The following is a 24,592-nucleotide window of genomic DNA, read 5'->3' as shown; positions in this document are numbered from 1 at the left end:
AAGCTGTAGTACTTCGTCGGTCGGGGGATATAACATAATAATGGGATATAACAAAAAATAATGATAACAATAATGATAGTATTGATAACATACAGTGAATCCAAGACCGGAGACTTCAAACTATTGTACATAAATGAATTTAAAATAAATGCAAAACTAAACAACTTCGGAAAAAAAAGAAGAAAATTACATACTCGGCACGCATTATTGTTGCTAAGGTATTACTTATTTCTCAACAGATATAATTCGCTCCCTCATTTTTAATGACCCTGATGAGTTATTTTTCATATATTTTTTCGTTAAATACTTGAGAAGTGTAACATAAACCTTGACGATAATTCTAATACTGAGTATCAGAGCTCATCTCAGTACGCTCTTTGTAGGTGGTGCCGCTTAAGGATATTTGGGCTTTGAACTTTCACATTTGAATAGCTAGATATCCTATGGCGATCAAACAATGGACACAATAAAGTAAACAGTACGTTTCCATAAGCGCTCGCAAAGACGCAACTGTTAAAATGAAATAACAATTCGTGGGTTATTTTTACTGCTTGCGCATATTACAAAAACCTTTTGACACAGCTTTATGTTCATCAAAGGCAATTCATACTATTATCATTCACAATTTTTTCGCACCTTCTACTTACAGCATTTTCCTACATTTCTAAAGGGATGAATCTAAAATCGGGATCTATTTATTTGTTTCACTTGACACAAAGACGTGGCGTGGGAAAAAATGTCTGTGTTCATGGCCAGTTTTTATTTTAGGATGCAAGCACGGTTCGAGAAGAGTGACAAAACATCATTGAACGTCTAAGTAAAAGTTTTAAATTATAAACCTTTTCTTTACCTATTCATATATATCATTCCTAGGGTTTCGTGCATATAGACACCTACTCTTCATGAACAAAAAAATAATGGAATAAAAATTAACTTTAGTCGTCTTTGTTTGGTGAGAGCATTCTCATATTTACTGTTGAAAACACCCTCCAAACCTAATATAAAATATAGAAATGTTGCCATGAAGCTTAAGAAATGTGAGCGTAGCAATGGAATTCTCTTGCCACTAAATTACATTTTGATATCGAATGGAGTAATCTCGCTGAGAAGCAGAGCAACATTATGCTAATATGTATAATGAAAAAGCTGCGGTCTCTAGCAAGGCAATTCAGCAAAAATAAACTTGAAAATGCCCAAAGCTGCCTAAAATTTCCCACCTTTTTAGGACAAAATCAACCAGGAAAAAATATTAGCATACACTGTATCTCCATTTTTTACATAAGACACCGGTTGCAATTACATATCGTGGTGTTATCTTCCTGAGTAACAAGAACATGTAACATTGAGTATACATAATAAGAAATTTGATTCAGATTTCTCGTCGAGTACCTTTGGTCGTTGTTGGGCTGCTTCTTGAAATATCTCACCAAAAATTCAGTCTCTGTTTTAGACCTCTTATGTCCACTCTCTGAGCCGTAATAGCCGCAAATGCGTTAGTTAACTCCTATTACGGAAAGATAACATCGGAAAGATCACTTGTAAGTCACGGAGGCCATCAGGGAGGATGTAAACACAATCATGTGTGACGTCAGGCGGTAATCTTTTCGAATGTTATACCATTAATAAATTGATAAGTTTTCATGGCTGTGTAAATTTGTCATTGTCTAATATTCTCGGAAGGAAACGAATAATTCAAATAAAACACATTTCTATAGAAATTAAGCTAATCGAAAACATCACGTATTTTGCTATTCAGTGAAAATATTCGTTTGAAATGAAAAAAAAGATGTGTGGGGCTTTCCGGTGCAATAAAATTTCTTTGAATCATAGGATCAAAATTTCTCAATTTTTAATATAAACAAAACTTTATTCCTAATGATTTCAGAGGAATCAGTCTGTGTGTCTTTCTAATTCTGCTAATTTGAAATAAAGTTAATGACGAAATTTTGTTTTCTCCGCAGGATAACACTTAAAACACCAAATTTCGCTGACATCTGTAGACATTCGTAAAAGTATATCTGCATAATCAGATCTAGATTGACATCAAAATGATCACAAACGGAATTATTTACTTCTTAAACATACATCAATTTATTTAAGCGGACACTTAAACCTATATTTATCATATGAAAGTTTTCTGTGTTCAAATAGAGAATAGAGGACTGTTTTTTTGAAAAAATCTGATAACTCCGAAAATCACTTTACTACATCTTTTCCTTAAAGCGACGCAAAAAGACAACTGAACAGGAGGGCAGAATGATAAATCATTTATGATAATTTGCCTCTTAGCTTGAAAAAGTGTAAAACTTTTCCCTTACTTCAATTTAACCAGCCTGGCGTACGTATGTTCCGCACCAGACACGTGGAGCTCTCACATAGAATAAATATTTAATCTTAATACAAAATTAGTTCACCGGCTGGGAGTGAAGTTTATTCATTGCAGCCGAAGGAGGTCTTAATAAGGTTGTGCAAAGATGTGAAAATGTCACAAAATTTTACAAAGAACTCAAAACGATACAAAATTTTGGTCAAATAAAAGAATAAACGATTTTTTCGGCCTCTGAAGGTGGGAAGTAACCTTAAAACCGGAAGAAAAGGACACAAGCCTTAGATGCAAAGCGAAAGCAACAAAAACTTGAACTCGAGGTGGAGCGCAACAAGCATTTTGAAGAACTGGCATGTTCCCCTTTTTGTATTCAGAATACAACATCAACAATGAATTAATTTGACAGTGGCCAACATTTTCCTTCCTGTAACAGTATTTCTTAGTAGTTTTCGTGTTGCCCTTCGAGAGGATCTCCGCGTCATCCGCACGTCCAAACGCTTGAATCTGTTGTTTGTCTTGTTAGGGTCAGTTGACGGGGTTCAGGAACACTGAAATCTAAGACGACGCCCTCAAAGCATCCTATACATAATGTTCAATCTTTATGGACAAAGACGGCCAAAGCGTGATCAGACTTCTCTATCTGTTGTTGCAGGGTAATGCTTGGCTAATAATTAGAAAATAAACATAAGAAATCTAAATCGAAAAAAAAAATTAATCTTAGCTAAGACGGTTGTGGTAAGACGAAACATTTATTGTTGGAACGACTGCCGCATGGTAGCAATATGAAAACAAATTTAAGAGAGGATGAAGCACAGAGACAGAATAAATGCAATATCCGCCGCATTTATTGCACTTATCATGGAAACTTTTGTATATTGATTGAATGCTCTCGACCGGTTAGATTTCTCAATGAAAATAAAAAAAAATTCCAGGTTATACATTTATTGTTAACTGCCATGCCATCTTCAGTAAAATTGGTTGACTCGACTGTTTTTGTGCTTGAGCTGAGTTGGAGAGTGCGGAAATCTTTGTTTCCGAGATGATCGAGAGTATTAGAAAATACGGAACACCTAATATCCATACCCAAGGATTATACCGTAATCTAAAATGTAGCAAAAAACAGTGACACCAGAGGAAATCCAAACGGCAGTTAATTTCATATACGTGCGCGCCAATGTTATAATTTGTTTCATATCTAAGTCCGAGCAACAGGGCTAGAAATCTGTCCACGCTAGCTTATGGCCTTTATTGTCATCAAAGACACTGAACTGAATGCAAGGCTTTTGATGAATTCAGTGTTTGTAAACGAGGGACATTCGATAATAAGCACTGAGAGGTGGAGTAGCAAGACGGATTGGAGAACCAACAAAGGATCAGTAGTCGCCAGCAATCTAAAACGAAAAAGTCTCTGCCAGAGATATTGATGGATTTGGAAGAAATTGATTTCGTGACAATCCCCGAGTACTTAAAACTATACAATAATAGCGTTTGATCGCTGTTGTCAACATATTTTAAAATACTGCTATTCAAGTTTGTTATTGGCAAAAAAACCGGAAACAGGGGCAGGAGCAAGATTAAACACTACCAAACTCGTTTCGGCTTATGTTACGTTATCTTTCCCCTTCATTCGACTTCTCCTTCTTAACTTCAAATAACTTCAAAAGCTCTCCTTTGAAGAAAAATTTCTTCCCATATTTTCATATCTCTAAGAAAGAGCAATAAAAAAGAAGTACTATTATCCTGTTCGTTTCCACATGATCGTGTATATGTCCTAAGTTTTTGTGTTCGCCAGAACTGGCTTGTAATGAAACAAAGTTTTTTCAAGACATCTTTAATGTTTTTACTCCTTGTCTCTTTATTTGTTCACGAGGAAATAACGAATACTAATGACAGCACCTCCACGTTTTTATTAAGTTTCATGGTCATTACTTTCCAATGAAGCAACATAAATCGATGAGTCCGCTACAATACAACAAATAAGATGATGACTCGAAGAAGATCTAACTTCATGAAGAGCAAAGTGATTGTCTTATTGTCTGCTTTACTGCTTTTCTCACCTCGCTTATCTTCCAGCAGTAAAGAAATGGATTCAAGGTAGAGTTAAAATAAAGTAAGGCTACTACTGTCCCTCTGATTACAACTATATGTAATGATAATGTTTTTCTACGAGCTGTCACACTTTCAACTATGATATATGGTGCATAACAAACAACTAGAGCTAACTGCACAGACAGTGCACTGTGCACTGCTTTTCTGTATCGCAAAATGTTCAATGAATTTGGTTGGCTCGACTGTTGTTGTACTCGCGCCTTGTTATAATGGAGAGTGTGGAAAATCTTTGTGTACGCGGCGATTGAGATGACTAAACATAACGGTACAATTATATATAAAAACCAAAAGACTATACGTTTATTTAAAATGTAGCATAGAGCAGCAACACCAGACGAAACCCAAACGGTAGCTACTATTATATAAGTACGCTTCAAAGTTACAATTCGTTTGTATCTCAGCCCCAATAACAGGGCAAGAAGTCTGTCAACGCTTATGGTCGTCATTGTCAACAAAGATACTCCACACAGTGCGTAGCTTGATAAGTAGCCGGCGCTTCTTGCGTATCGACAAAGATTCCATTGTTTGTAAATTGAGGAAATCCGATAAGTAACACTGAGAGGATGGGTAACAAGACCAACCAATAGATCGGTAGTCGCCAGATTACGGTACAAAAGTTTCGACGGCGGATGAAGCGAAGATTCTTTGCGAAGAGCAACTAGGATTAAAGAATTTCCAAGAATTGCAGTGAGGGAGAGAAATGTATTTAGCACTGCGAGATGAATTGATGGTTGTTGTGATCCACTTGTTAAAGTGGAGGAGCAAACTAGTTCTTCGAGTGTTTTCATCTGTATTCCATCTCCTGTTAAATTGTTTGCAGCTATCATTCTCATCTCGTGTCCTATTTCTCTTTTTTAAGGTTACCTGAGATTGCGACGAAAGATATGTCGTCTTGGCAATACCCGCAAAGATACGATCATTTATACCTTACTTTATTAGAAACGATATTATGAAGATGTCCTTGCCATCACTAAATTCCCAATGCAAGAAATAAAACCAACCATTAAGTACCTTTTTTCACTTCTGGGTGTGCCTCAGGCGTAAATTAGCAAAATGACGAAAGCATAAGTAATCTATAATATCACTATCTCATAGCTCGACAAATACCCGCTTTTCAGCTATATAATCATTTATAACTGGGATAGGTAATAAGTATCATTGGTGTGAGGTTGAGAAGAATCAGAATCAGAAGCTTAATAGAAAAAGTCCGCACCAGAGATATTAATGGGTTTTGAGGAAAATTGAATTCGTGACAATCTCCGAGTGATTAAAACTATACAATATTGACGTTTAGTCACAGATGCAAACATTTCCTCAAGTAATGGATTTCAACTTTAAATAAACAAAGCCTTCCTGCTCTTTACTTTCCGCTTCGCTCCTGACTGAACCTAGAAACGGAAACAGCAACATGAGCAAGATATATTACAATACCAAACCCTGTCGGTTTTAGTTGAGTTGTTTATTCCTTTTATTGGCCCTCTCTTCTTTTTCCAAGACATTAATTGTAATTATCCCCCATGATCAGAAGCAGAAGCAATTTTACCGTCCGCAGAAAAATAACTTTAAAAGCTCTCCTTCACTTCTCTTTGAAGTTCAATTTCATCCCACGCCTTCATACTGACTGAGAACGCAAAATAAGGAAGTAACATCGAAGTAACTTCCTGTTTGTTTCTACACTATACGTTCATACATCACTACTTGTTCTATTCGCAATAAATGCCATCGCAGTAAACAAAGTTTTCTAAAGATGATTTTACTAATCAACTCAGTCCTTTTATTTCTTCAAGTTGAAATTTTATCAAGTTTTTATATTCATTACTTTCTAATAAAATAACCGACAAGCGATTTCTTGTGGCAACCGTAACTTTAAAGGTCGGCTTTGATATAATGAATAGAATGATGACTCGGGGCTTTCTAATTGTCTGCTCTACTGCATGTCTCACTACACAAACCTTCCAACAGTAAATAAATGGGTTTAACGTCGATTTAAAGCTATTCCTCCGATGACTACTAAATGTGATGACATTTTTACTATTTTAGCTGTCCGAATTTCAGGAATGTTACTCGGTGCATAACAAGCACTTTAAACTAGCTGCACCAACAGTGCACTATGCACCGCTTCTCTGTATCGAGAAATGTTAAGGGTATCTTTTGCTTCTTATCATATATATAGAAAATTACTTATTTAATATCTTGACTTAAAACAACAGGGCGCATGAAGGGAATAAAAAGAAAAGCAGAAAAGTTTTTAATAGCGTAGTATCTTGCTCTTGGCACTGTCTCGTTTCTCTCTCCGGTCAGGCACGAAACGGAAAGTGAAAGGCTGACAGACTTTTTAAATTACAAATTCAAATAGTTTACCATATATTGGCATCTGCGACTAAATGCCAATATTGCATCAAATTTGTCACAAACTCAACTTTTCCATGTTGGACTTTTTATTTTAAGCTTGCTAACTTCTATAATGATTCCTCTAAACTTCAAAAAAGAAAGCTTAATTACCTATCGCAGTGGTAAAAGTTTATCCACGTATTAAAAGAGGGAGTATTAATCAAGAGATGTGAAATGATGATATCACAATGTCTTATGCTTGCCTCATTTTGCCAATTTACGCCAAAGGCGCACGAAAAAGTTCAAGAGAAGAAGTGAGTTTTTTTCCCTCAAAGTCAGTGTTCTCGTGCAGCCTATTGAATAATCTCCCCGGGAAGTCTTTATAAGATCGTTTTTAAAACATTACGGTTTCAGTGGTTGTAGTTGGGTGGGTGCTGTAAAGACGAATATTTCTCGATGCAACACGAGTAATATTACAAAAAAATAATATTAAAATAAAAAAGACACATAAGAATGATTAAGACAACTTATTTAACAGTAGGTGAAATACATATGAAAACATATCAGGAACTTGTAAGTTCCCCTTCTTTTGCAGGCGGATAACAACAGCAATCCATTCATCTCGTAGTGTTAAACATGATCCTCTCCCTCACTGTATTTCTTGAGAATTCTCTAATCCTCGTTGCCCTTCGGAAAGAATGTCCCCTCCATCCGCCGTCCAAACTCTCGTGCCGTTATCTGGCCTCATCTTATCTGTTGGTTGGTCTCACTACCCAGCCTCTCTCTATGTTACTCATCGGATGTTGACTATGATGGCCATAAGTGTTAACAGACTTCCCGCGCTGTTCTTAGGGCTGAGATACAAACAAGTTGTAACTACGGAGTCTACAAGTATTATTTTAGCTGCCGTTTGGGCTTTACCAGGTGTCTCTGCCTTATGCTATATTTCAGATTACCGTATAACCTTATGGCGTGGATATATCTGTGTTATATCTTCTTTAGTGAACTCAATCGCCTCATACGCAAAAATTTTTCGCACCCTCATTTATCATTAACAACTCATCATATATGCATGCAAGTATGGTGTAGAAACAAATTGGACGTTGTTCGATATCATTTCATTCTTTTACTTTCTACGTAATATGAAAGTGTCAGGTAGAAAAAAGTTGCAAATCCAAGAATAATGAAGGTAAGCTTTTGATTTTTTTTATTTTCTTCATGAAAGAAAAAAAGTGTGTCCATTTCTTTTGATCATGCTTAAATGAAGTGCTTGACGTTCAAGCCTTTTTGAAAGGAAGTCACAATGTCAATTATACACTTAAATTTGTTTAAATATTCGGAAAATGCCGATATTGCGCATGAAGCTGTGACCAAGATTTTCTTAATTGTAAGTGAACTGTTGAAGAGTACATGAAACAAAATTGAACATCACTGTCTCTCTTTGGGGTCTCTTGGAGAACAATCGTCTTTCCAAAAAGCTCCAAAACTAAAAGTAACGCATAACCATATTATTTATCAGACTTAACAACAGAGTTATACGCCTTTTTGTTAAATTAAAGTACTAACAGATGTCTGATGTTTGACTCTTGATGGAAGGTCATTTCTTAATTAAACCTCGCCAATTAAACAAACACGTAGTGGTATGAGACTCTAATGTTTATGAACAGACTACAGCCTGTATTCTGCGACATTTAAGTACAGATAGCAAGATTGAAATGACACAGAATTGATAGCTGCCAAAACGAAATTGTCCATTCATCCAATGTTACAACTGTGAGGCACAAACTAGAACTCCTGGTTTAAAAAAAAAAAAAAAGCAATATTTTATTTGTGCAAGGAACTTCCAAGCGCGCATTTTCAACGAGCAAGCGAAAGTCTAAAAAAATACATCTTCATAAAGTTGGAGTCCAAAACGTTCTACCAGAGTTTTGTTAGTTCTTAACTATCTATCGGCTTGTTTCCGATCGCAAATGATAAACATTCTGCTTATACTTCAGTTACTTTATTGGAATATAACCGTCCTTATCAAACAGGATCTTTAATCGCACAAGTGTATGGTAACAAATGGAATTCAATAATCTAACAATTCACATGACAGCTGCCTTGATATGTCAGTAATAAGCAGAAAATGATATCCGAGGGCCCAATACGCGAACATTTTGTTCTGCTAATAGGGGACGATATCAATTAGGCAGGCAGAGGGCAAATGAGAGAAATAAAAAGCTCAAGTAGAATAAAGGTTTGGTAACGCACTGTCTTGCTCCAGGCCGACTGTCTCGTTTCTAGTTCCAGTCGAGCGCGAAACGAAACTTTGTTAATTGCAAAGTTGAACTCAAATATTTGAAAACTGTTCACGCACCGAGGGGAGATGAATGGTGCTGGACATTTACCGTGCCACGAAACCAAAAAGAATAATTTATTTCTACAATATACCAGAAAATGGTCGCAAATTAAACTGTTGACGCATTATTTCGTTTCTTCGGCTGCTCCAAGGTGAACAGTACTTGCTAATCGCTTTCAGCCATTATTAAGCGCACGCGAAAAGCACTATTTACTTAAGTGGCTATAGTAATTTTAATATATGTTGCAACTGTATGTATGAAGAGGGTAAGTTTCTAACGCGGTGCTGCGTCGGTGGTAGAGTATAACAGGGTAATTAAGTATTATCCATTGAGTTGATAGCGTAAATTGGCCACCGTAAAAAGTAAAAAAAAAGACCAGAAAATTGCCAATGTTTTTGTCATGTTTGGATGAAATTAGTGGAGGTTTTGTAAAGATTGTATCAGTTTCGCAACCTCCACTAATTTCATTCAAACATAACAAAAAAATTTAATTTAGTAACTTTCTGGTCAGAATTTCATTTTAAACCAATTTAGCAACTTTCTGGTCAGAAGTTCATTTTAAACCAATGACCAACCAGGAACTTTCAAATGGGCTCACTCACGATGCAAAACCTGTCCTTTCATTCATAAAGTAGAAAAAATGACGGGACCCAAGAGATCTATTAAGCTCACTGATCACTTTACGTGCACCTCCGCCAATGTCATTTACAGCTTAACTTGCAATTATTGCTAGTTATACATTGGTGAAGCAGGAAGACGACTAGGTGACCGATTCCGAGAACACTTTCGCGACGTAGAAAGAAATGACAAGGACGCGTCCAAACCAGTCGCTAGACACCTTAAACTCCCTAATCACTCTAAGCAGCATATAGCAGTTGCAGCCTTTTCCTACATCTGGGCAGTTCGGAAAGCCGCAAAACTATAGAACAAAATTTTATCCTTCAACTCAGCACTCTTAATCCCTACGGTATCAACGAGCGCTTTTCATTCGACCAATTTATTCTTGTTTTCTCCTTATCATATTTCCACCAATAGCGTAGCTCCATTTTTTGCGTGTAAACCCACACACAACCCACAATTCCTACGATCGCTCTGACGAAGGTAGACTGCCGACGCGCGATACTGTCTCTTCGGGCTGCTCCGAGGTGAATATTTAGTACTTGCTAATCACTTCCAGCCATTAAGCGCACGCGAAAAGCACTATTTACTTATATGGTTTATACTAATTTTAGTATATGTTGACATTTGTCTATTTGTATAGCTTTATGAATTTGCAAATTGTCAAGAGTAAATTCATTTTTCTTCTCAAAACCCGATTAAGATCTTTGGCGAGCACTTTTTCATTTTAACTTGCTGAGGCTGATATCCCTCCCTCGTTTTACTTTCTTAGAAATTTAAAAGCGGAGGATAAAATTGAGCTTCAAAGAGTTGCAAAGAGAATTATTTAAGTTACTTGTTTATAGACAGAAAATTAATTTCAATGTTTTAATCACACTCAAATAAATCGTTTGACGTTGACACCCTATCGCACTACGAGCCGGTCGATTAGATTTGTCTTGTTATTCGAAAAAATTTCCATAATGCATATGAAAATTGATAAGATGCTTTTATCACCTGTAAGAGATTTGTAGGAGAGCGTATGAAACAAAACTGACTATTACCGGATCTTATTGAGTTCTCGTGAAAATCAATAGTTTTCCAAAATTAGTGTCACACATTATTATTTCCTTTGGCTGCAAATAAATTTTTTACTTCACTACAGAGTTTTATCATTAATTGTAAAAGGATAAAAGTTAGAGATGTTTGCGTTTGACTCGCAATGAAAAGTCATTCCTAAATTAAATTCATTACTCAAATAAATAGTTGTGTCGCACACTGATGTTTACTAACACACTTCCGTCCATATTCGGTGACGTTCAAGGATAGACAGCAGGAATGAAGAACCAAAATAATTGTTTCTATTTATTGAACGTTTTAAATGTATGGCACAACCAAGATCTCCGCCAAAAACAAATCGTAGTTTTTGTTACGCGAGGAGCTTCCAAGCGAGTGTCTTTAAAAGGTATTTTAAATTCCCTATCCGAATGCTGATCATCCTTTTTCAACTGAAAAAAAGAGGATCAGCAAGTCCAATAGGCTTACCTTGTTTCTAATCGAAAGGGAAAATTAGATGATGAACGCCTTGGGGTTAGGCAGAGAGCGACTGGAGGGAATTAATAACGTGACAAAAACAGAAAATGGTTAGGAGGTGCAATATCTTGATATCAGTATCCGCTTCTTTTGTGATACTATTCAAATATTAGTTAGAGAAAGATGTTTTTCATCTTGTCACGAGCGTGAGACAAAGAAAATTCTGAGTCCCCATAAGGAATCGAACCTCAGACCTTTCGCGCTCCGATGCTCTACCACTGAGCCAAAGAGACTCTACGGTGAGCTAGGTCTATTACGAAGTTTATATAACATGCGTCCTGCATACTGCCAGGATCAGCAATTTCGATAGCGTCATGTTTTAAAAAAGAATAACAGAGATGGTAAGTTTTGAGCTCGGTAAGACATTTCTTTACCCGAAAAAGTCCAGTTTTTGCGAAAAACCCTTTTCACAGTGGTGGTTACGCCGGGTACTTCTTGGAGCTTCCAGGATGTTATCAAAGTTCAAGAGAACGACAAAATTCAGTTCCACGCAGGAGGCGTGATCTAGTATCGTGAGCGCCAGCAAGAAAGGACCGCTCGAGTAACGTGAGTACCTCAAATTTCCTTTTGTCCATTTATGAAGTCCGTGAAGAAAGTTTTTAAGAAAAGTTTGCCGCGATATAATTTACGAAGCAGGAGGTCAGTCTTCCCCGCCGTCAGAATTAATAAGAGCAAGGGAAATAGAGGTGCAGACTTCTTTGTTCGAAGAAGAAAATTGTAACTTGTTGTTTGAGCCATTTTATCAAAGTTCCTCGCCGCCGACGACACACGACACCGATTCCAGTAAAAAACATTGAACCAATTCCTTCCAAAGACCCACCACGAGTTTCCACCGCATTTTCCAGTCCGAGCCAAGCAGATAAAACGAATACAAAGGCCACAGATATCAGCATCGATAAAAACGAAAGTCTTTCCAAACCGTTAAGTTGTGCAGCGAACCTCTTCGTCGCCCCAGAGGTTGAAGAAATCCGTGGTTCCGGGAATCTAAGATCACAGGAGAAAGAAAATCAATTAATTCACCAACAGATCTTCACGAACTGGTGCGAAATCAAGAAAGAACACAAAACCGAAACAAATGTAGAAACACAAAAAACGATTTTACATCGAGTTAAGTTTGGGTAGCGACTCTGAGGAAAAACTAAGCGGGGCAGAATCAGAAGTTAGTAAAGTATTTTGTCCCGACAACGCCGTTGCAAACAAAAGTGAATTCGAACAACGAGCTGATAGCAAGTTCGAGCATAGAAACACTTTGAGCGACGAAAAAATAATCACTAGACACGATATGCAAATAAGCTCTGACGTAATGAGTGATTTTCGAAGACAAGTGATGGATACTGAAGAAAGAACCAGGAAATATGCTGCCGTAGAGGACACAGCGCGGTTGATTAACACAATCCAGCAATCTTTATCCCAGCGACGCGGAGACGACATATCCCGAAATGTCCCGCAAGAATGATTATCGAGATCACTATCCAATACCAGTCTAAATAATGAGGATTCTCCCGCTTCAGACAAGGCACTTGTAGCCGTAATTGAATAGTTATTCCAGAAAAATACTATCCCGGAGGTAAGACGCGAAGCCCTGTAAGCAAACAACATTGTAAAGAGGCATGGTGATCAGAGAGAACTGACTCTTTCCTCCAAGTTGGATGAAATTTTGAATAAGGCCCATGGTTCTATCAAAGACTCGCTAAAGCAGCCCGTTGCACCCCTCGCAGCTTATTCGGAGTAAGGCAGACGATGGACACCGAATAATTAACATAAAATTGAACACATGGGATGCTCGAATAAATGGCACGGCCAGGCGAAATCAAAATAACCGTGAAGAACCGCCAAGACAGCGCACAAGAGAAGGACTACCTATTTTTTACTATTGGGAGAATTTGCCATGTACAACAAAATTTTAACCAGAAGTCTCCACGCTAACCAATTCAGAATTTCGGGTGGTATCAGCCAAACTATCAACGACACCAAGAAAGCAGAAGTTATCCTCAACGCTCCGGTTATAGTTAGCCACAACGAAGGGATGAAGTACCTTCTAAAAATCCAAGAAACTCTCACTCAGCCGCGATAAATGGCCAAGATTATTAAAATAGTGAAATGGCTCCGCTTGGACAAAATCAACACACATTTCTAAAGGCAAACACGAATTCTTGGAAACTCAGTGAAAACGACACCCAGGCCGATAAAGAATTCTATCAACAGTTCCTAAACGGGCTACAATTCTACCCAGAAACAGCTAGATACGATTAATTACAGGAAAACGATCCAACAAACGCGCTTCTGTCAGCTCTAAAACAACAATGGAGAGTTTTCCAACAAATGGTAGAGGACGCTTATGCGAGTAGTGAGCTGACCACTGACCGCTGACCACTGACCGCTGACCACTTTGAGAATAACCTATGGAAACCTGGTGACGAAAACAGACCCAGACTTGGCCACCTGTCCACTGAGCACGACTAAACCACACAAGGCAGAGAAGAAATTAAAGTCCAAGAGCAAGAAAAAGTGCAAGCCGAATAAACTTATTCGGCTTACTAAGGCTGTTCGCCGTGCTGAAAAAACCATTGAAACCGACGCTATTTCAACCATGAACTTTGGGAACGAGTTGAAGGATGACTCTTCCCCAGGACCCTCTCTGCCACAAATCAATGCTTCCGCCAGATGTTAACCAGAAGTGCAACGTGATCTTTCGATCACAGCTCGGTTGACTGGGCAAGACACGGGGTCACTTGTGGCCATATTCAGTATTACTGCAACTATAACCAATCTAATAACGTTTGCCACAAGGAGAGACAGGTCCTACATCGTGTTACCCAACCAACTAACCGTTAATCAGAAAGATCTTCCACCCACGAAGAAGAGAACCAATCAGATGCTGAGGGGACCACATCACAATTCAAGAGTCAGGAAAACGCCACAACCAACCCTAAATTACTACAAAAGATGAAGCCGACACAAACCAGTGACCAAAAGCCAAGAAAGTTACAGACGTCAAATCAGTTGAGTGTCCTACTACCCCTAGTAAATGAAGCAGACACGTACCGTACCAACCTGACCACTATAGGTAAAATAGAAGCCTGTTCGTGTAATGGTGGATACTGTTGCACGCCTTTCAGCTATTAAAGGAAAATTTCTAAAAATGGTGATGTTCCCTTTTCCGCAGTTCAGACTGGAAAAGACAGCCTACAACTAAGAAGAATTACCTATACCCTGCCTTTATACCTTTAGGATATTCAGTTCTCTCGTGAATTCCAAGTCGTGCACAACCTTGCCTATGATGTTACCCTCGGTCGCGATTTCCTTTAAGTGAACAGAGCCATGATTTTTTTTTTTTTTTTTTTTTGAATCTTTATTAAGTCATAAGATAAATAATCACATATCCTATGTTACAACATTAAAAGAAGGCATATATATAAATTACAGAGAAAATCAAGATAAAAATTATAAGACTAGATTATGTTTAAAAATTAAGCGATTAACAAACGTGTTTTTGAACCTATCAGTGTTTATTTTAGGATGGTGACTTGTCTCTTTCCTCAGATTGTACTTGGTTAATTTCTTTTTTGGCATTATAGCTCTTAAAGGGTGTATTGTATTATTAAAAACATTCTTGAAGATACGCGTGTCCTGTTGAACTAACAATTCATAAACATTAATGTGATCGGATGTATACTTGCGCTTATAACATCGATCTAAGAAACATTGGATTGTTGTTAATTCGGAATTTACAGCGCCAAATACGGACAGCCCGTATAATATATTTGGTAGAACCAGATTTAGAAACAGATGGTCTATTTCGGCCTGATTGTACCCTTCTTTCCTTAAAGATCTTAAAATGAACAGGCACTTGTTTGCTTTAATTAGTTTTTCCCGAATATGTGTTATGAACCTACTGTCTTCCTGAAATGTTACCCCTAAAATAGTAAGCTCTTTTGTCTGTGGTATTCCAGACACCATCGGAAACTCTATTGTACAACCTTTCTTGCGGAAAATGATTTCCTTGCACTTAGATGGATTGCTACACATACCATTACTTCTAGACCACTGGGAAAACTGATTAATCAGTGCGATAGAATTGTCATTATCACCTATCACAGGCGAGATAATGGTTGTATCATCTGCATATTTTACCAGCACGCTCTTATTGTTCAAGTGTATCTCTAAATCACTGAGAAAGACATTGAACAAGTGCGGCCCGCTGACACTTCCTTGGGTGGTACCTTTGTTGACACTTTTCCATTTTCCAATAAACCCATTTCTAATGACTCTCTGCTGCCTGTCTTCCAAAAAGCTTAGATACCAGTTAACTATAAAAGGATTTAGGGGGAGTTGCTTCAATTTGTGTGAGAGGAGATCGTGTTTCACACTATCAAAAGCCTTGCTGAAATCCATAGCGAATAGGCGTACCGCTTTGCACTCTGGGATATCAAGATATTGATTGACAGTATGTTGGATAGTCAGTAGAGCATTGGTACAGCTCCCTCCCTCTATGTATGCAAACTGTGAGATCCCAGAATGTTCATCGAAGGTCTCCCTTGCGTGTGTTCCTAAGACAGCTTTCTCAAAGCACCTTGCGATGACAGGTGTCACATTTATTCCGCGGAAGTCTGATATTCCCTTAGGTATATCAACCTTCGGCAAGGGGTACAGGTCTGACTTTTTCCAAGAGACAGGCCAGGCGTGTGTTCTAAGAGACAGATTCCAAATCCAGGTGATCACTGGAACGAATAGCTCGGCGTGGTCTTTCCATATAGTATACGGGATGCCATCTGGTCCGGTTGCTGTTTTCTTTATACGCATAAGAGAATTCAGGACTTGTCGCTCTGAGATTTCTGGGACTTCCTGATCTTCACTAATCTCCAGAGGTGTTGGCTTTCTGTAGGCGTGGTCAGTACATAGGTCACCAAAGTAGTCATTTAACGCGTTGAGTTCGTAGTGGCCAAGAGATAGAGAAATCACCGGCTTGCGGCGCTGAGATGTTTTATCCACTTTTTTCCACCAATCCCGAGTTCCAATAGAGGCGATAAAGTCCCTTCTGTTTCTGAAAATGACTTCAGAGATCCTTTTATTCATAACTTTAAGACGGTCTAGATTACTGAGTGATATGCGTGATTTGGCTCGTATCATCGATCGAACGAGCGGAGTCATCCAGCCCGGGTCTCTTGAAGACATGCGCACTGTTTTCAGAGGCATGCAGCTATCCAGGTGCCCTAGGATGGTATTTTCGAGCCTACCAACCACTTCATCGACATCAGTTTCCTGTATCATATCATCCCAGTTTTCCTTCGCCAACGCGATATACAGATCACGCTTTCTATGAGCCCTTTGGTCACGCACGTATACTTTACGGCGGATAGGTGGAAGCTTTATACCGGGTGGTAAAATAACTCCCGTGTGATCCGTCTTGGAGAGCATGTGAAAGGGATAGCACTTTGAAAAGAGATCCGTGCGGTTCGTGAAACAGTTGTCCAAACAAGAATTCCCTCTGGTGGGGAAATTAACCAGAGCATTCCAACCAGACATTTCTTCGAAGCGTTTGATATCCAGTTTGTTGACATCGCCACCGCACAACACAACTGTTTGTGGATGTTTGTCTAGTATATTATCCACGGTATTTACAAGATGATTCATTAGATCGATCTCTGCATAATTAAATTTTGGGGTATGATAAACTCCACATATTACAAATCGATGTCCCTTGGGAAGTCGCAGAGTTATACAAATTAATTCATAAAGACTAGAGCGGTAAACATCCTCTACTGCAAGATTGTTCCTGATGTATATAGCAATCCCACCCTTATTGCGCATATCTCTGCCATTCCAATTTCTGTCTCTACGAAAGATGGAATAGTTCTCAATATTTACAATCGCATCCGGTTGTGCCGGTTTGAGGTGTGTTTCCGATACGACACAAACATCAATATCTTTAGATCGCAAGTCAGCCTCAAGTCCAACCGCCGCACGCACTTTGTTCTTAGTTTTTGCCAGACTGCAAATATTGATGAACATACACTTGGGAACGGCAAACTCCGAGCAATCGGTAGATGATTTAGTAGGCTCTCGAGGAATAGCTGTAAGATATCTGTTCTTAGCGGGATCTTGGAAGCGATAAGGTCTAGCAAACCGCCGGGTTTTAACAACTTCAATGGGTCGACATCTGTCGGAGTGTTGCGATGCAGAGATATTTTTAGTAATTTTCCCCAATCTTCGTAATCCCGGACCTCTGTATTTCAGAATTCCCAGGGATTTAAGGGTATCGAAAACATGAGGCGCAGGTCGGCCCGCCGAACGTCTCAGCGAAAGTAGCCTGTCACGATTGTGAGAGCAATGGATTCTGACTGACCCAATTGCAGGTTGACAAGCAGAGTCCGAGGAGTTGGAGCTCTGTTTTCGTTTACCGTGGTCATTATCCACTTCTTCAGGTCCAGGATGTGGATGGACATCCATATTAACAGTAATGTCGAGCACAACAAACTTCTCAGGGGCGGCCAGGAAGACCATGCCTCGACTGTCCCATTTCACCATAGCCCTTCTTACCCGGAGATTTCGAGACCGGGATACTCTCAGCTCAAATCTAGCCATCCAACTAATGCATCTTGATGTTAAAGATTGATTAACCTCGATAACAACACCATTACTTTAAAAAAATCAGTAAATCAACAGAAGGAACCAAGTTCTACCTCAGTGCCTTTGATAGAAACGTTTATACCTCAAGACAAGAATTTCAAAGCATGTGGAAACGCCCCTACTAGTGAAGCTTCTTTGAAGTCTTTCGCAGAAAATTTTTATTCCCGTTCTCCAAAGAAGTTGCACTAAGCCAGTCTTTCTTGATATTAGTGCTCACTGCTGAGTCCCAGTCTGCTACAATTCAACACAAACCAAATGGTAACTTCAGGTCTGTTATCCAAAAACCACTACTGTCCCTTACACAGGTGTCACAAAAGGAGGTTTTGGCACCAAGGTGATCTATCTGATGCTCCAGCAAAAATTGATTACAGAATGGAATCTACCAAGGGATTTGATCGATATCGAGAAGCACCTCCGGTAATAGTAATGCCTAAGTTTCATGATGTAGCAAATAAGAATATTTATCCTCAGACCCCTGACCGACTTTTGCAAGAGGTAGAGAGTACTACTTAACTGTTGACTAGAAAGTAAGATAGGATCAAGACGATTACTAAAATCTTATTTTAAAATTCTTGTTAAGATATACATTTCTAATTTAGGAGCTGTGAGTTCTATCTCCGTTCTCTCAGTTAGTACCGATAACTTCAAAGAGACATTTTCCGTTTCTCAGTTTGTGATACTATTCAAACATTGTAAATTTAGAGAACAACAGAACTACCCGCTCGATAGTACTTAAGGAAGTACCTTGTAAAGCTTTTTTGGGATTACATGGACGACTGCGTGGGATAACATTAATAACTGATTGGCGATTACGAAGTTGAGTACGCTAGAGGTAAAATAAAGCTACTGTGGAACCAAACGTTGTCTAATCCTTGACGTCCGTAGCAAGTTTGCTCGAAGCAGGTCTCCGTAAACCAGGAAACTGTGACCGAGCTATTTTCCCTCGTTATTTCTGCGTTCTTGCAAAAGTCCACTTGGTGTGAAAAAAAAAACTATCGTCACAATATAGATATTGGTATCTGTGACCAAACATTGATTTGAATACTTAAATGTATTTGGAGCTTGGCATGAGTAATTATTATTTTCTAAACCGTTTGAAGTCTTTGGCGAGTAAGTTGTTTTTCTAGATTGCTAAAGTTGATAATTAATATTCTCAACTTCACAGAATTTATATTAAAGCTTAATTACCAATCATTAAATGAAAGTTTATCCAAGTTACAGGGGAGCATTTGCCGTACTATGAAAAAGTGGCGATTACGGATGTTTTATGTTTTTCTTAATTTGCCAATTTATACCCGAGGCACATACGAAAGTTCAAAAAGAAAACTTTTTCACTTAACACCGATGTTTTTGCACAGTTTAAAGAACGATTTCCCTAAGAAGTTTTTATATGATCAGTTTTAGGCGGCTGCTGTTACGATGAACTATCTCTCGTTTCAATCACAGGTAACCTTAAAGAAAAAGGAAGACAGAAGTATGATGGCAAGAAATAATTTAACAGAAGGTGGAGTACAAATGGAAACATATCAAGAACTGTTATGTTCCCCCTCTTCGGTGGGTGGATTCCAAAAACAATCAATTCATCTCGCATTGGTAAATGTGATCCTCTCTCTCACTGCAATTCTTGGGAATTCTCTAATCCTTGTTGCCCTTCGAAAAGAATGTTGCCTCCATCCGCCCTCCAAACTTTTGTATCGTTGTCTGGCAACAACTCATCTGTTAGTTGGTCTCATCAGCCAGCCTCACCATTAGCTCAATTGGGAGAGCGCCGGACTGCTGTGCGGGAGGTCGAGAGTTCAATACCGGCCGGACCAACACTCAGGGTCTTAAAATTAACTGAGAAGAATATGCTTCCTTTCTCAACATCAAGAAATGGTTAGATATTCTAGTCTTCTCGGATAGGGACGAATAAATGGAGGTCCCGTCTCCTGCAGGGTTAGGGGTAGGAGACGTTAATTTCCCACGCACGAGATTACTGTGTGATGGATGTCCTCCCCTGGGGTGGGATGGGGGGGAAAAGGTGAGGTCGTTACATGGACTAAAGCGGCTGCCAGAGGCGCCTGATTATGCTGACGTCCGATCTCAACCTTAGTAAAAATTGTAAGCGCATTGAGATTCTTAAATGCGTATTAAAGAACGTTCATTATTATTATTATTATTATTATATCCATAGCTAACGAACACTGGAATCTTTGTCGATACACAAGGGACGCCTCCTTCTTAACGGGCTATGCATTATGTGGAGTATCTTTGGGGACGACGACGGCCATAGCCGTTGACAGACTTCTCGCCCTGTTGTTGGGGCTGAGATACAAACAAACTGTCACTTTGAAGCTCACAAGTATTATTTTAGCTGCCGTTTCGGTTTTATCCAGTGTCGCTGCTCTATGCTACATTTTAGATTACCGTATAACCTTATGGTTTGCTTATATCTGTGTTCCATCTTACTTGGTGATCTCAATCTTCTCGTACACTAAGATATTTCGTACCCTCATTCATTATCAGGCACAAGTACATGTTCATGTTCAACTACAGTCGAGTCAACCAAATTTACTGGACATTTCGCGATACAGAAAGGTGGTGTACAGTGCACTGTGGGTGCAGTTAGCATTATTTGTTTGTTATGTACCATATACTATAGTTGACATCGTGATTGTGGAGGCTAGTAGAAAAACATTTTCATCACATTTGATTGTGACCAGGGGAATAGCAGCAACTTTACTTTACTCCAACTCGACGTTAAACCCGTTTCTTTATTGTTGGAGGATTAGTGAAGTGAGACAAGCAGTGAAGCAGACAATCAGAGAAGCATTTTGCTGTCCATGAAGTTACATCTGCCTCGATCGAGGCATTATTTTTATTAGTCACTTTGTAGGATAGTAATGAATATGAAAGTTGACCACATTGTTGCTCGAGCTTTTGTTGAAATTCTTTATTTCCAATCGAGTAAATCACACGGCAGTCGAAAATAAACAGCAACCATATCTCGAGGAAACTTTGTTACATGCTACAGTGCTTAATGTGAATATAACGACTAGTGATATAAGCACGTACGATGTAGAGACAAACAGGACGTTAGTTCAATATTTCTCCCTTGGTTTGCTATCTTGATAGTGATATGAAAGAATTGGATAAAATTAAATATCAAAGGAGAGCCAATGAAGTTATTTGTTTATAGATGGTAAAACAATTTCAACATTTGTAATGTTACTTAAATAGAGCACGTGACGTTGGCATACGAGCCGGTCACAAGCAAGAAGACACTTTTAACTAACACACACGAATTGTATTTGAAAGAGTATTTGAAACAAAATTGACCACTAACTGGTTCTTGTTTAGTTCTCTTGGAGATCGATAGTTTTTCCAAATAATATGCTTAGCTGCCAATGATTACCGTATCACCCTTTGGTTTGGATAAATAGGTGCTCCGTCTTCTATGGTAATGTCGATCACCTCCTACACAAGGATTTTCCATACACTTCATCGTCATAACACTCATCTTGACCTTGTACAACAGCAGCCGAGTCGACCATATTCACGGAACATTTCTCAATACAGAAAGGTAATGGACAGTGTATTGTAAGTGCAGTGAGCATTAGTAGTTTGTTATGTACCATATGTTACAGTTGAGATTGTGTTTGGGGAGGCTTATAAAAGAACATTTTCATCACATTTACTCGTCACCAGAGGAATAGCAGTAATGTTACTTTACTTCAACTCAACTTTAAATCCCTTCCTTTACTGCTGGAAGATCAAGGCAGGCAGTAAAACAGACGATCAGACAAGCACTTTGGAGACCATGTAGTTCAATCTTCCTTAAGTCATATTTTACCAATTATTTTAAAGCTTACTTGTAAAGTTACGGTTGCTATAAGACAACCCTTGTCGGTTAAGTTAATAGAAGGAAATGGGCATAAATATATGAAAATTAGTAACATCGTTGCACGAGCTTTTGTTAATGTTTTAATGTTTTTTGGTTTTATTTATTTATTTATTTATTTTTTTTTAACAAAACAACCACAGAGAGTAAAACAAAATGTCATCAAATCTTGAGACTGAACTTTATTTTATGAGACAGCACTTATTATAAATATAAAAAATTTGCGATATACTTTCTTATGATAAAGAAACAAACAGGAGATAAGTACGATATTATTCCATTGTTTTACTTTCTTATATCTTATTCAAATTAAGAGCTTAATGTTGACGCCCATGTCATGCGAGCCGATCCGAAGGCCCGTCATACCCAAATTTGTTTTGTTATTCATAACATGCCCCTAAAATGTACAAAAATTAAAGATGCTTTTATAAACTGTAATCGAAATGTGGGAGAGTAAGTAGTAAAGCACGCTAATTTACGGTCTTATGAATACGATTGCAGCAAATTTGGAAGAAACCAATGAGAATGCCAGATTTCATCCACGTGGCCAATAAAATAGCGGACTTAAAATTATGTGTACGTTTGTGTTTATGTCACGGTAGGTAAAAAAAGTCACACAAGTGTCACGCTAGCACAAGAAAAGGTGTCACGCAAGGGGTGTTACGCATTACACACACACACACACACGCACACACACACGCACGCACGCACACACACAAAGAAAAAACACGCAAAGTCATTTTAACAACTATTTTACAAAAATTCTTAGTTTTACAATTTGGGTCGTGAGCTGAAGTCTGAGTGACCAAAGTGAGCCCCAGGTAAAATGACTTTGCTTTGGAACGTTTGACTTATATGTTAACGCAATAATTACATGTTATTCGCCAGACGGGAGGTCCGTATTAGGAAAAACTGTGCCCTCTGTCTTGAGTACCGCCTGAGGCCGTAGGCGGAGGGCGGCACTCAAGACCTCGGACACAGTTTTTCCCATTATGGACCGACCTAGACTGGCGAATAACATTTTTTTTTTTTAACTTGGCGAAATTCTATCCGAAAGAATGCGAATGATTTATGGCAGTAAATACGGCAAGATCTTCCATAAACTGAGCAATTTTTGAGCAAGTAAATGGTAGTTAAAATAGAGGTGATGCAAATTAAAGAGAGATGCTACACCGAAATATTTTCATTTGCGTACTGATAAAGGTGACTTAAAAGGCTTCCAAACAAACTTCGAAACATTATTTTTACAAGTATCTGTCACAATCTGACACCTGTCAATTAAAAGGCGCGTAAGAAAAAAGTGCATGTACACTTTTGAAAAAACAACGAATCCAGTTTGGCGAGGATTGTCACAACAATGTTTTCTTCAAAAAATTCATTGATCTTACGGGAAGTTGTATTCACTCTCGTCGACGTTTAATGAATGTATGAAGATTTACCTCTGATCATTAAGTAAACGGCGAGGAAAACAGTTGTAAGTAAATTCAAAATTATTATTTTGAAGTTGTGGGAGATTACCCGTTTGTTTGCTGCAATGGCGTGTGTAAATCTGGTCTTTCCCCCACAAAAACTAAATTCGAATGAAACACTACAACGAGACACAAGGGGATTTAATGCGGCTTTTTCTCATTGACTTCCTTCAGTTTTCGTAGTGCTATTTACGTTACAAATGTCCAAATTGAACGGACTTGGAAAGAATCACCGAGACCGCATATTTGTCGTGGAACTGGAAACTTCGCTCCCCCTCTCACTACGAACAAATTGTTTGAGAGAATTCAGATATTAAATGAACGAAGGTTCCATCGGTTAGTTCAATTGTAACCAAATACCTCACTTTTTAACTTTCTAGTAGGTACTTTTCGTGAATGATTAAAATTCATTACAGACGGTTTTTAGGCCGCTTGACAACCAATTTAATGACACTTTTGCTTATGCTAGTTCATTTCGAAACAAATATTTTTCTGTCGACCAAAAATGATTGAAGAGAGAGAAAAGAGAGAATTAATAAGTTATTTATCGGCTTTAGGTAGTGATCGACGTCTCTGCTTAAAAATACTGCCCAGCCGGAAAAACGAGATATATTAATTAAAAATGGCAACGAAGGTAGGGATGTACTCGGTAATTCATGAAAGCGTTACAGCTGCCCGTGGGCAGAGATAGGAAAATACGGACCGCACTAAGAACCAATCAGATTACAGGATTCGTTACCGTGCTCTTTGAGAAAAAAATTATTATATGTTATGGACAAAACGATTCGATAGGCACTGATTGGTATCCCCCACGGCAACACTACTTCATATTTGAATATGAAAGCGATCTTCGCAGCTATGAACACTAGTGCTCTACCAACTGAGCTAACAAGCCAACTGGGAGTTGTCACAGTGTTGGTTCCAAATAAACCCGTGAAGAGGTGACTAAACGGCTGTGAATATATGAAAGTCATATATTTGAACTGTGGATAAAGACGTGAATATGAAAGCGATCTTTGCAGCTATGAACACTACTTAAGCAGTAGTAAAAAGAAGGCCTGAATAAAATTCAGGCCTGTACGGGATACCGGTGCAGTGCTCTACCATCCTTGCTAAGGACGCTTTTACAATCAAACACGCTTTCACGGACTAACAGTTGATCAAGACTGAAAATCAATGATAATGGTAAGTACATCTCTTTTTAAAAAAATTGTGTAAGCTTACTCTTACTCGTGTGGAGGTTACAAACACTCTAGCCCCAGCTGTTCTTATTTGAGCATCTCTTCACCATGTACAAAAAGTGTGGTTTGTAACA

The 24,592-nt window shown here is 38.4% G+C and overlaps 3 protein-coding genes across 3 annotated transcripts; 1 reads left to right on the top strand and 2 right to left on the bottom strand.

The window, feature by feature from the left end:
- Positions 1-4,332: 4,332 nt before the first annotated feature.
- Positions 4,333-5,262, bottom strand: LOC131775731 (5-hydroxytryptamine receptor 1D-like). Its single transcript, XM_059091860.2, has one exon. It carries the CDS (start codon positions 5,260-5,262, stop codon positions 4,333-4,335), a length of 930 nt encoding a protein of 309 aa, XP_058947843.2.
- A 6,156-nt stretch (positions 5,263-11,418) lies between these two features.
- Positions 11,419-20,902, top strand: LOC131782705 (melanocyte-stimulating hormone receptor-like). The gene is made up of 3 exons (XM_066159454.1): positions 11,419-11,537; positions 19,375-19,672; positions 20,075-20,902. The coding sequence occupies exons 2-3, from the start codon at positions 19,405-19,407 to the stop codon at positions 20,752-20,754; spliced, it is 948 nt and encodes a 315-aa protein (XP_066015551.1). The 5' UTR covers positions 11,419-11,537; positions 19,375-19,404; the 3' UTR covers positions 20,755-20,902.
- On the bottom strand, positions 12,220-17,826 carry LOC136277180 (uncharacterized). The gene is made up of 3 exons (XM_066158873.1): positions 15,330-17,826; positions 14,344-14,417; positions 12,220-12,282 (listed from the first exon to the last, which is right to left on the bottom strand). The coding sequence occupies exons 1-3, from the start codon at positions 17,824-17,826 to the stop codon at positions 12,220-12,222; spliced, it is 2,634 nt and encodes an 877-aa protein (XP_066014970.1).
- Positions 20,903-24,592: the final 3,690 nt, after the last annotated feature.

The sequence above is a fragment of the Pocillopora verrucosa genome, chromosome 12 (assembly GCF_036669915.1).
Source record: "Pocillopora verrucosa isolate sample1 chromosome 12, ASM3666991v2, whole genome shotgun sequence".
NCBI classification, from domain to species: Eukaryota; Metazoa; Cnidaria; class Anthozoa; order Scleractinia; family Pocilloporidae; genus Pocillopora; species Pocillopora verrucosa.
The sequence above is the reverse complement of the archived record's forward strand: the minus strand, read 5'-3'. Positions and strand labels throughout refer to the sequence as shown.

Bases quoted from the DNA above. Each gene is read 5' to 3' on its own strand.
- LOC131775731 (XM_059091860.2), bottom strand. From the start codon at position 5,262: ATGATAGCTGCAAACAATTTAACAGGAGATGGAATACAGATGAAAACA.
- LOC136277180 (XM_066158873.1), bottom strand. From the start codon at position 17,826: ATGGTGAAATGGGACAGTCGAGGCATGGTCTTCCTGGCCGCCCCTGAG. The intron at 14,418-15,329 runs GTATGTGTAGCA...TTCCTTTAATAG, and splicing joins CCAGTGGTCTAGAAGTAATG to CTGAAAGGCGTGCAACAGTA. The intron at 12,283-14,343 runs GTACGTGTCTGC...CTGTGATCTTAG, and splicing joins ATAGTGGTCAGGTTGGTACG to ATTCCCGGAACCACGGATTT.
- LOC131782705 (XM_066159454.1), top strand. From the start codon at position 19,405: ATGATGGCAAGAAATAATTTAACAGAAGGTGGAGTACAAATGGAAACA. The intron at 19,673-20,074 runs ACCATTAGCTCA...GAACGTTCATTA, and splicing joins TGGTCTCATCAGCCAGCCTC to TTATTATTATTATTATTATA.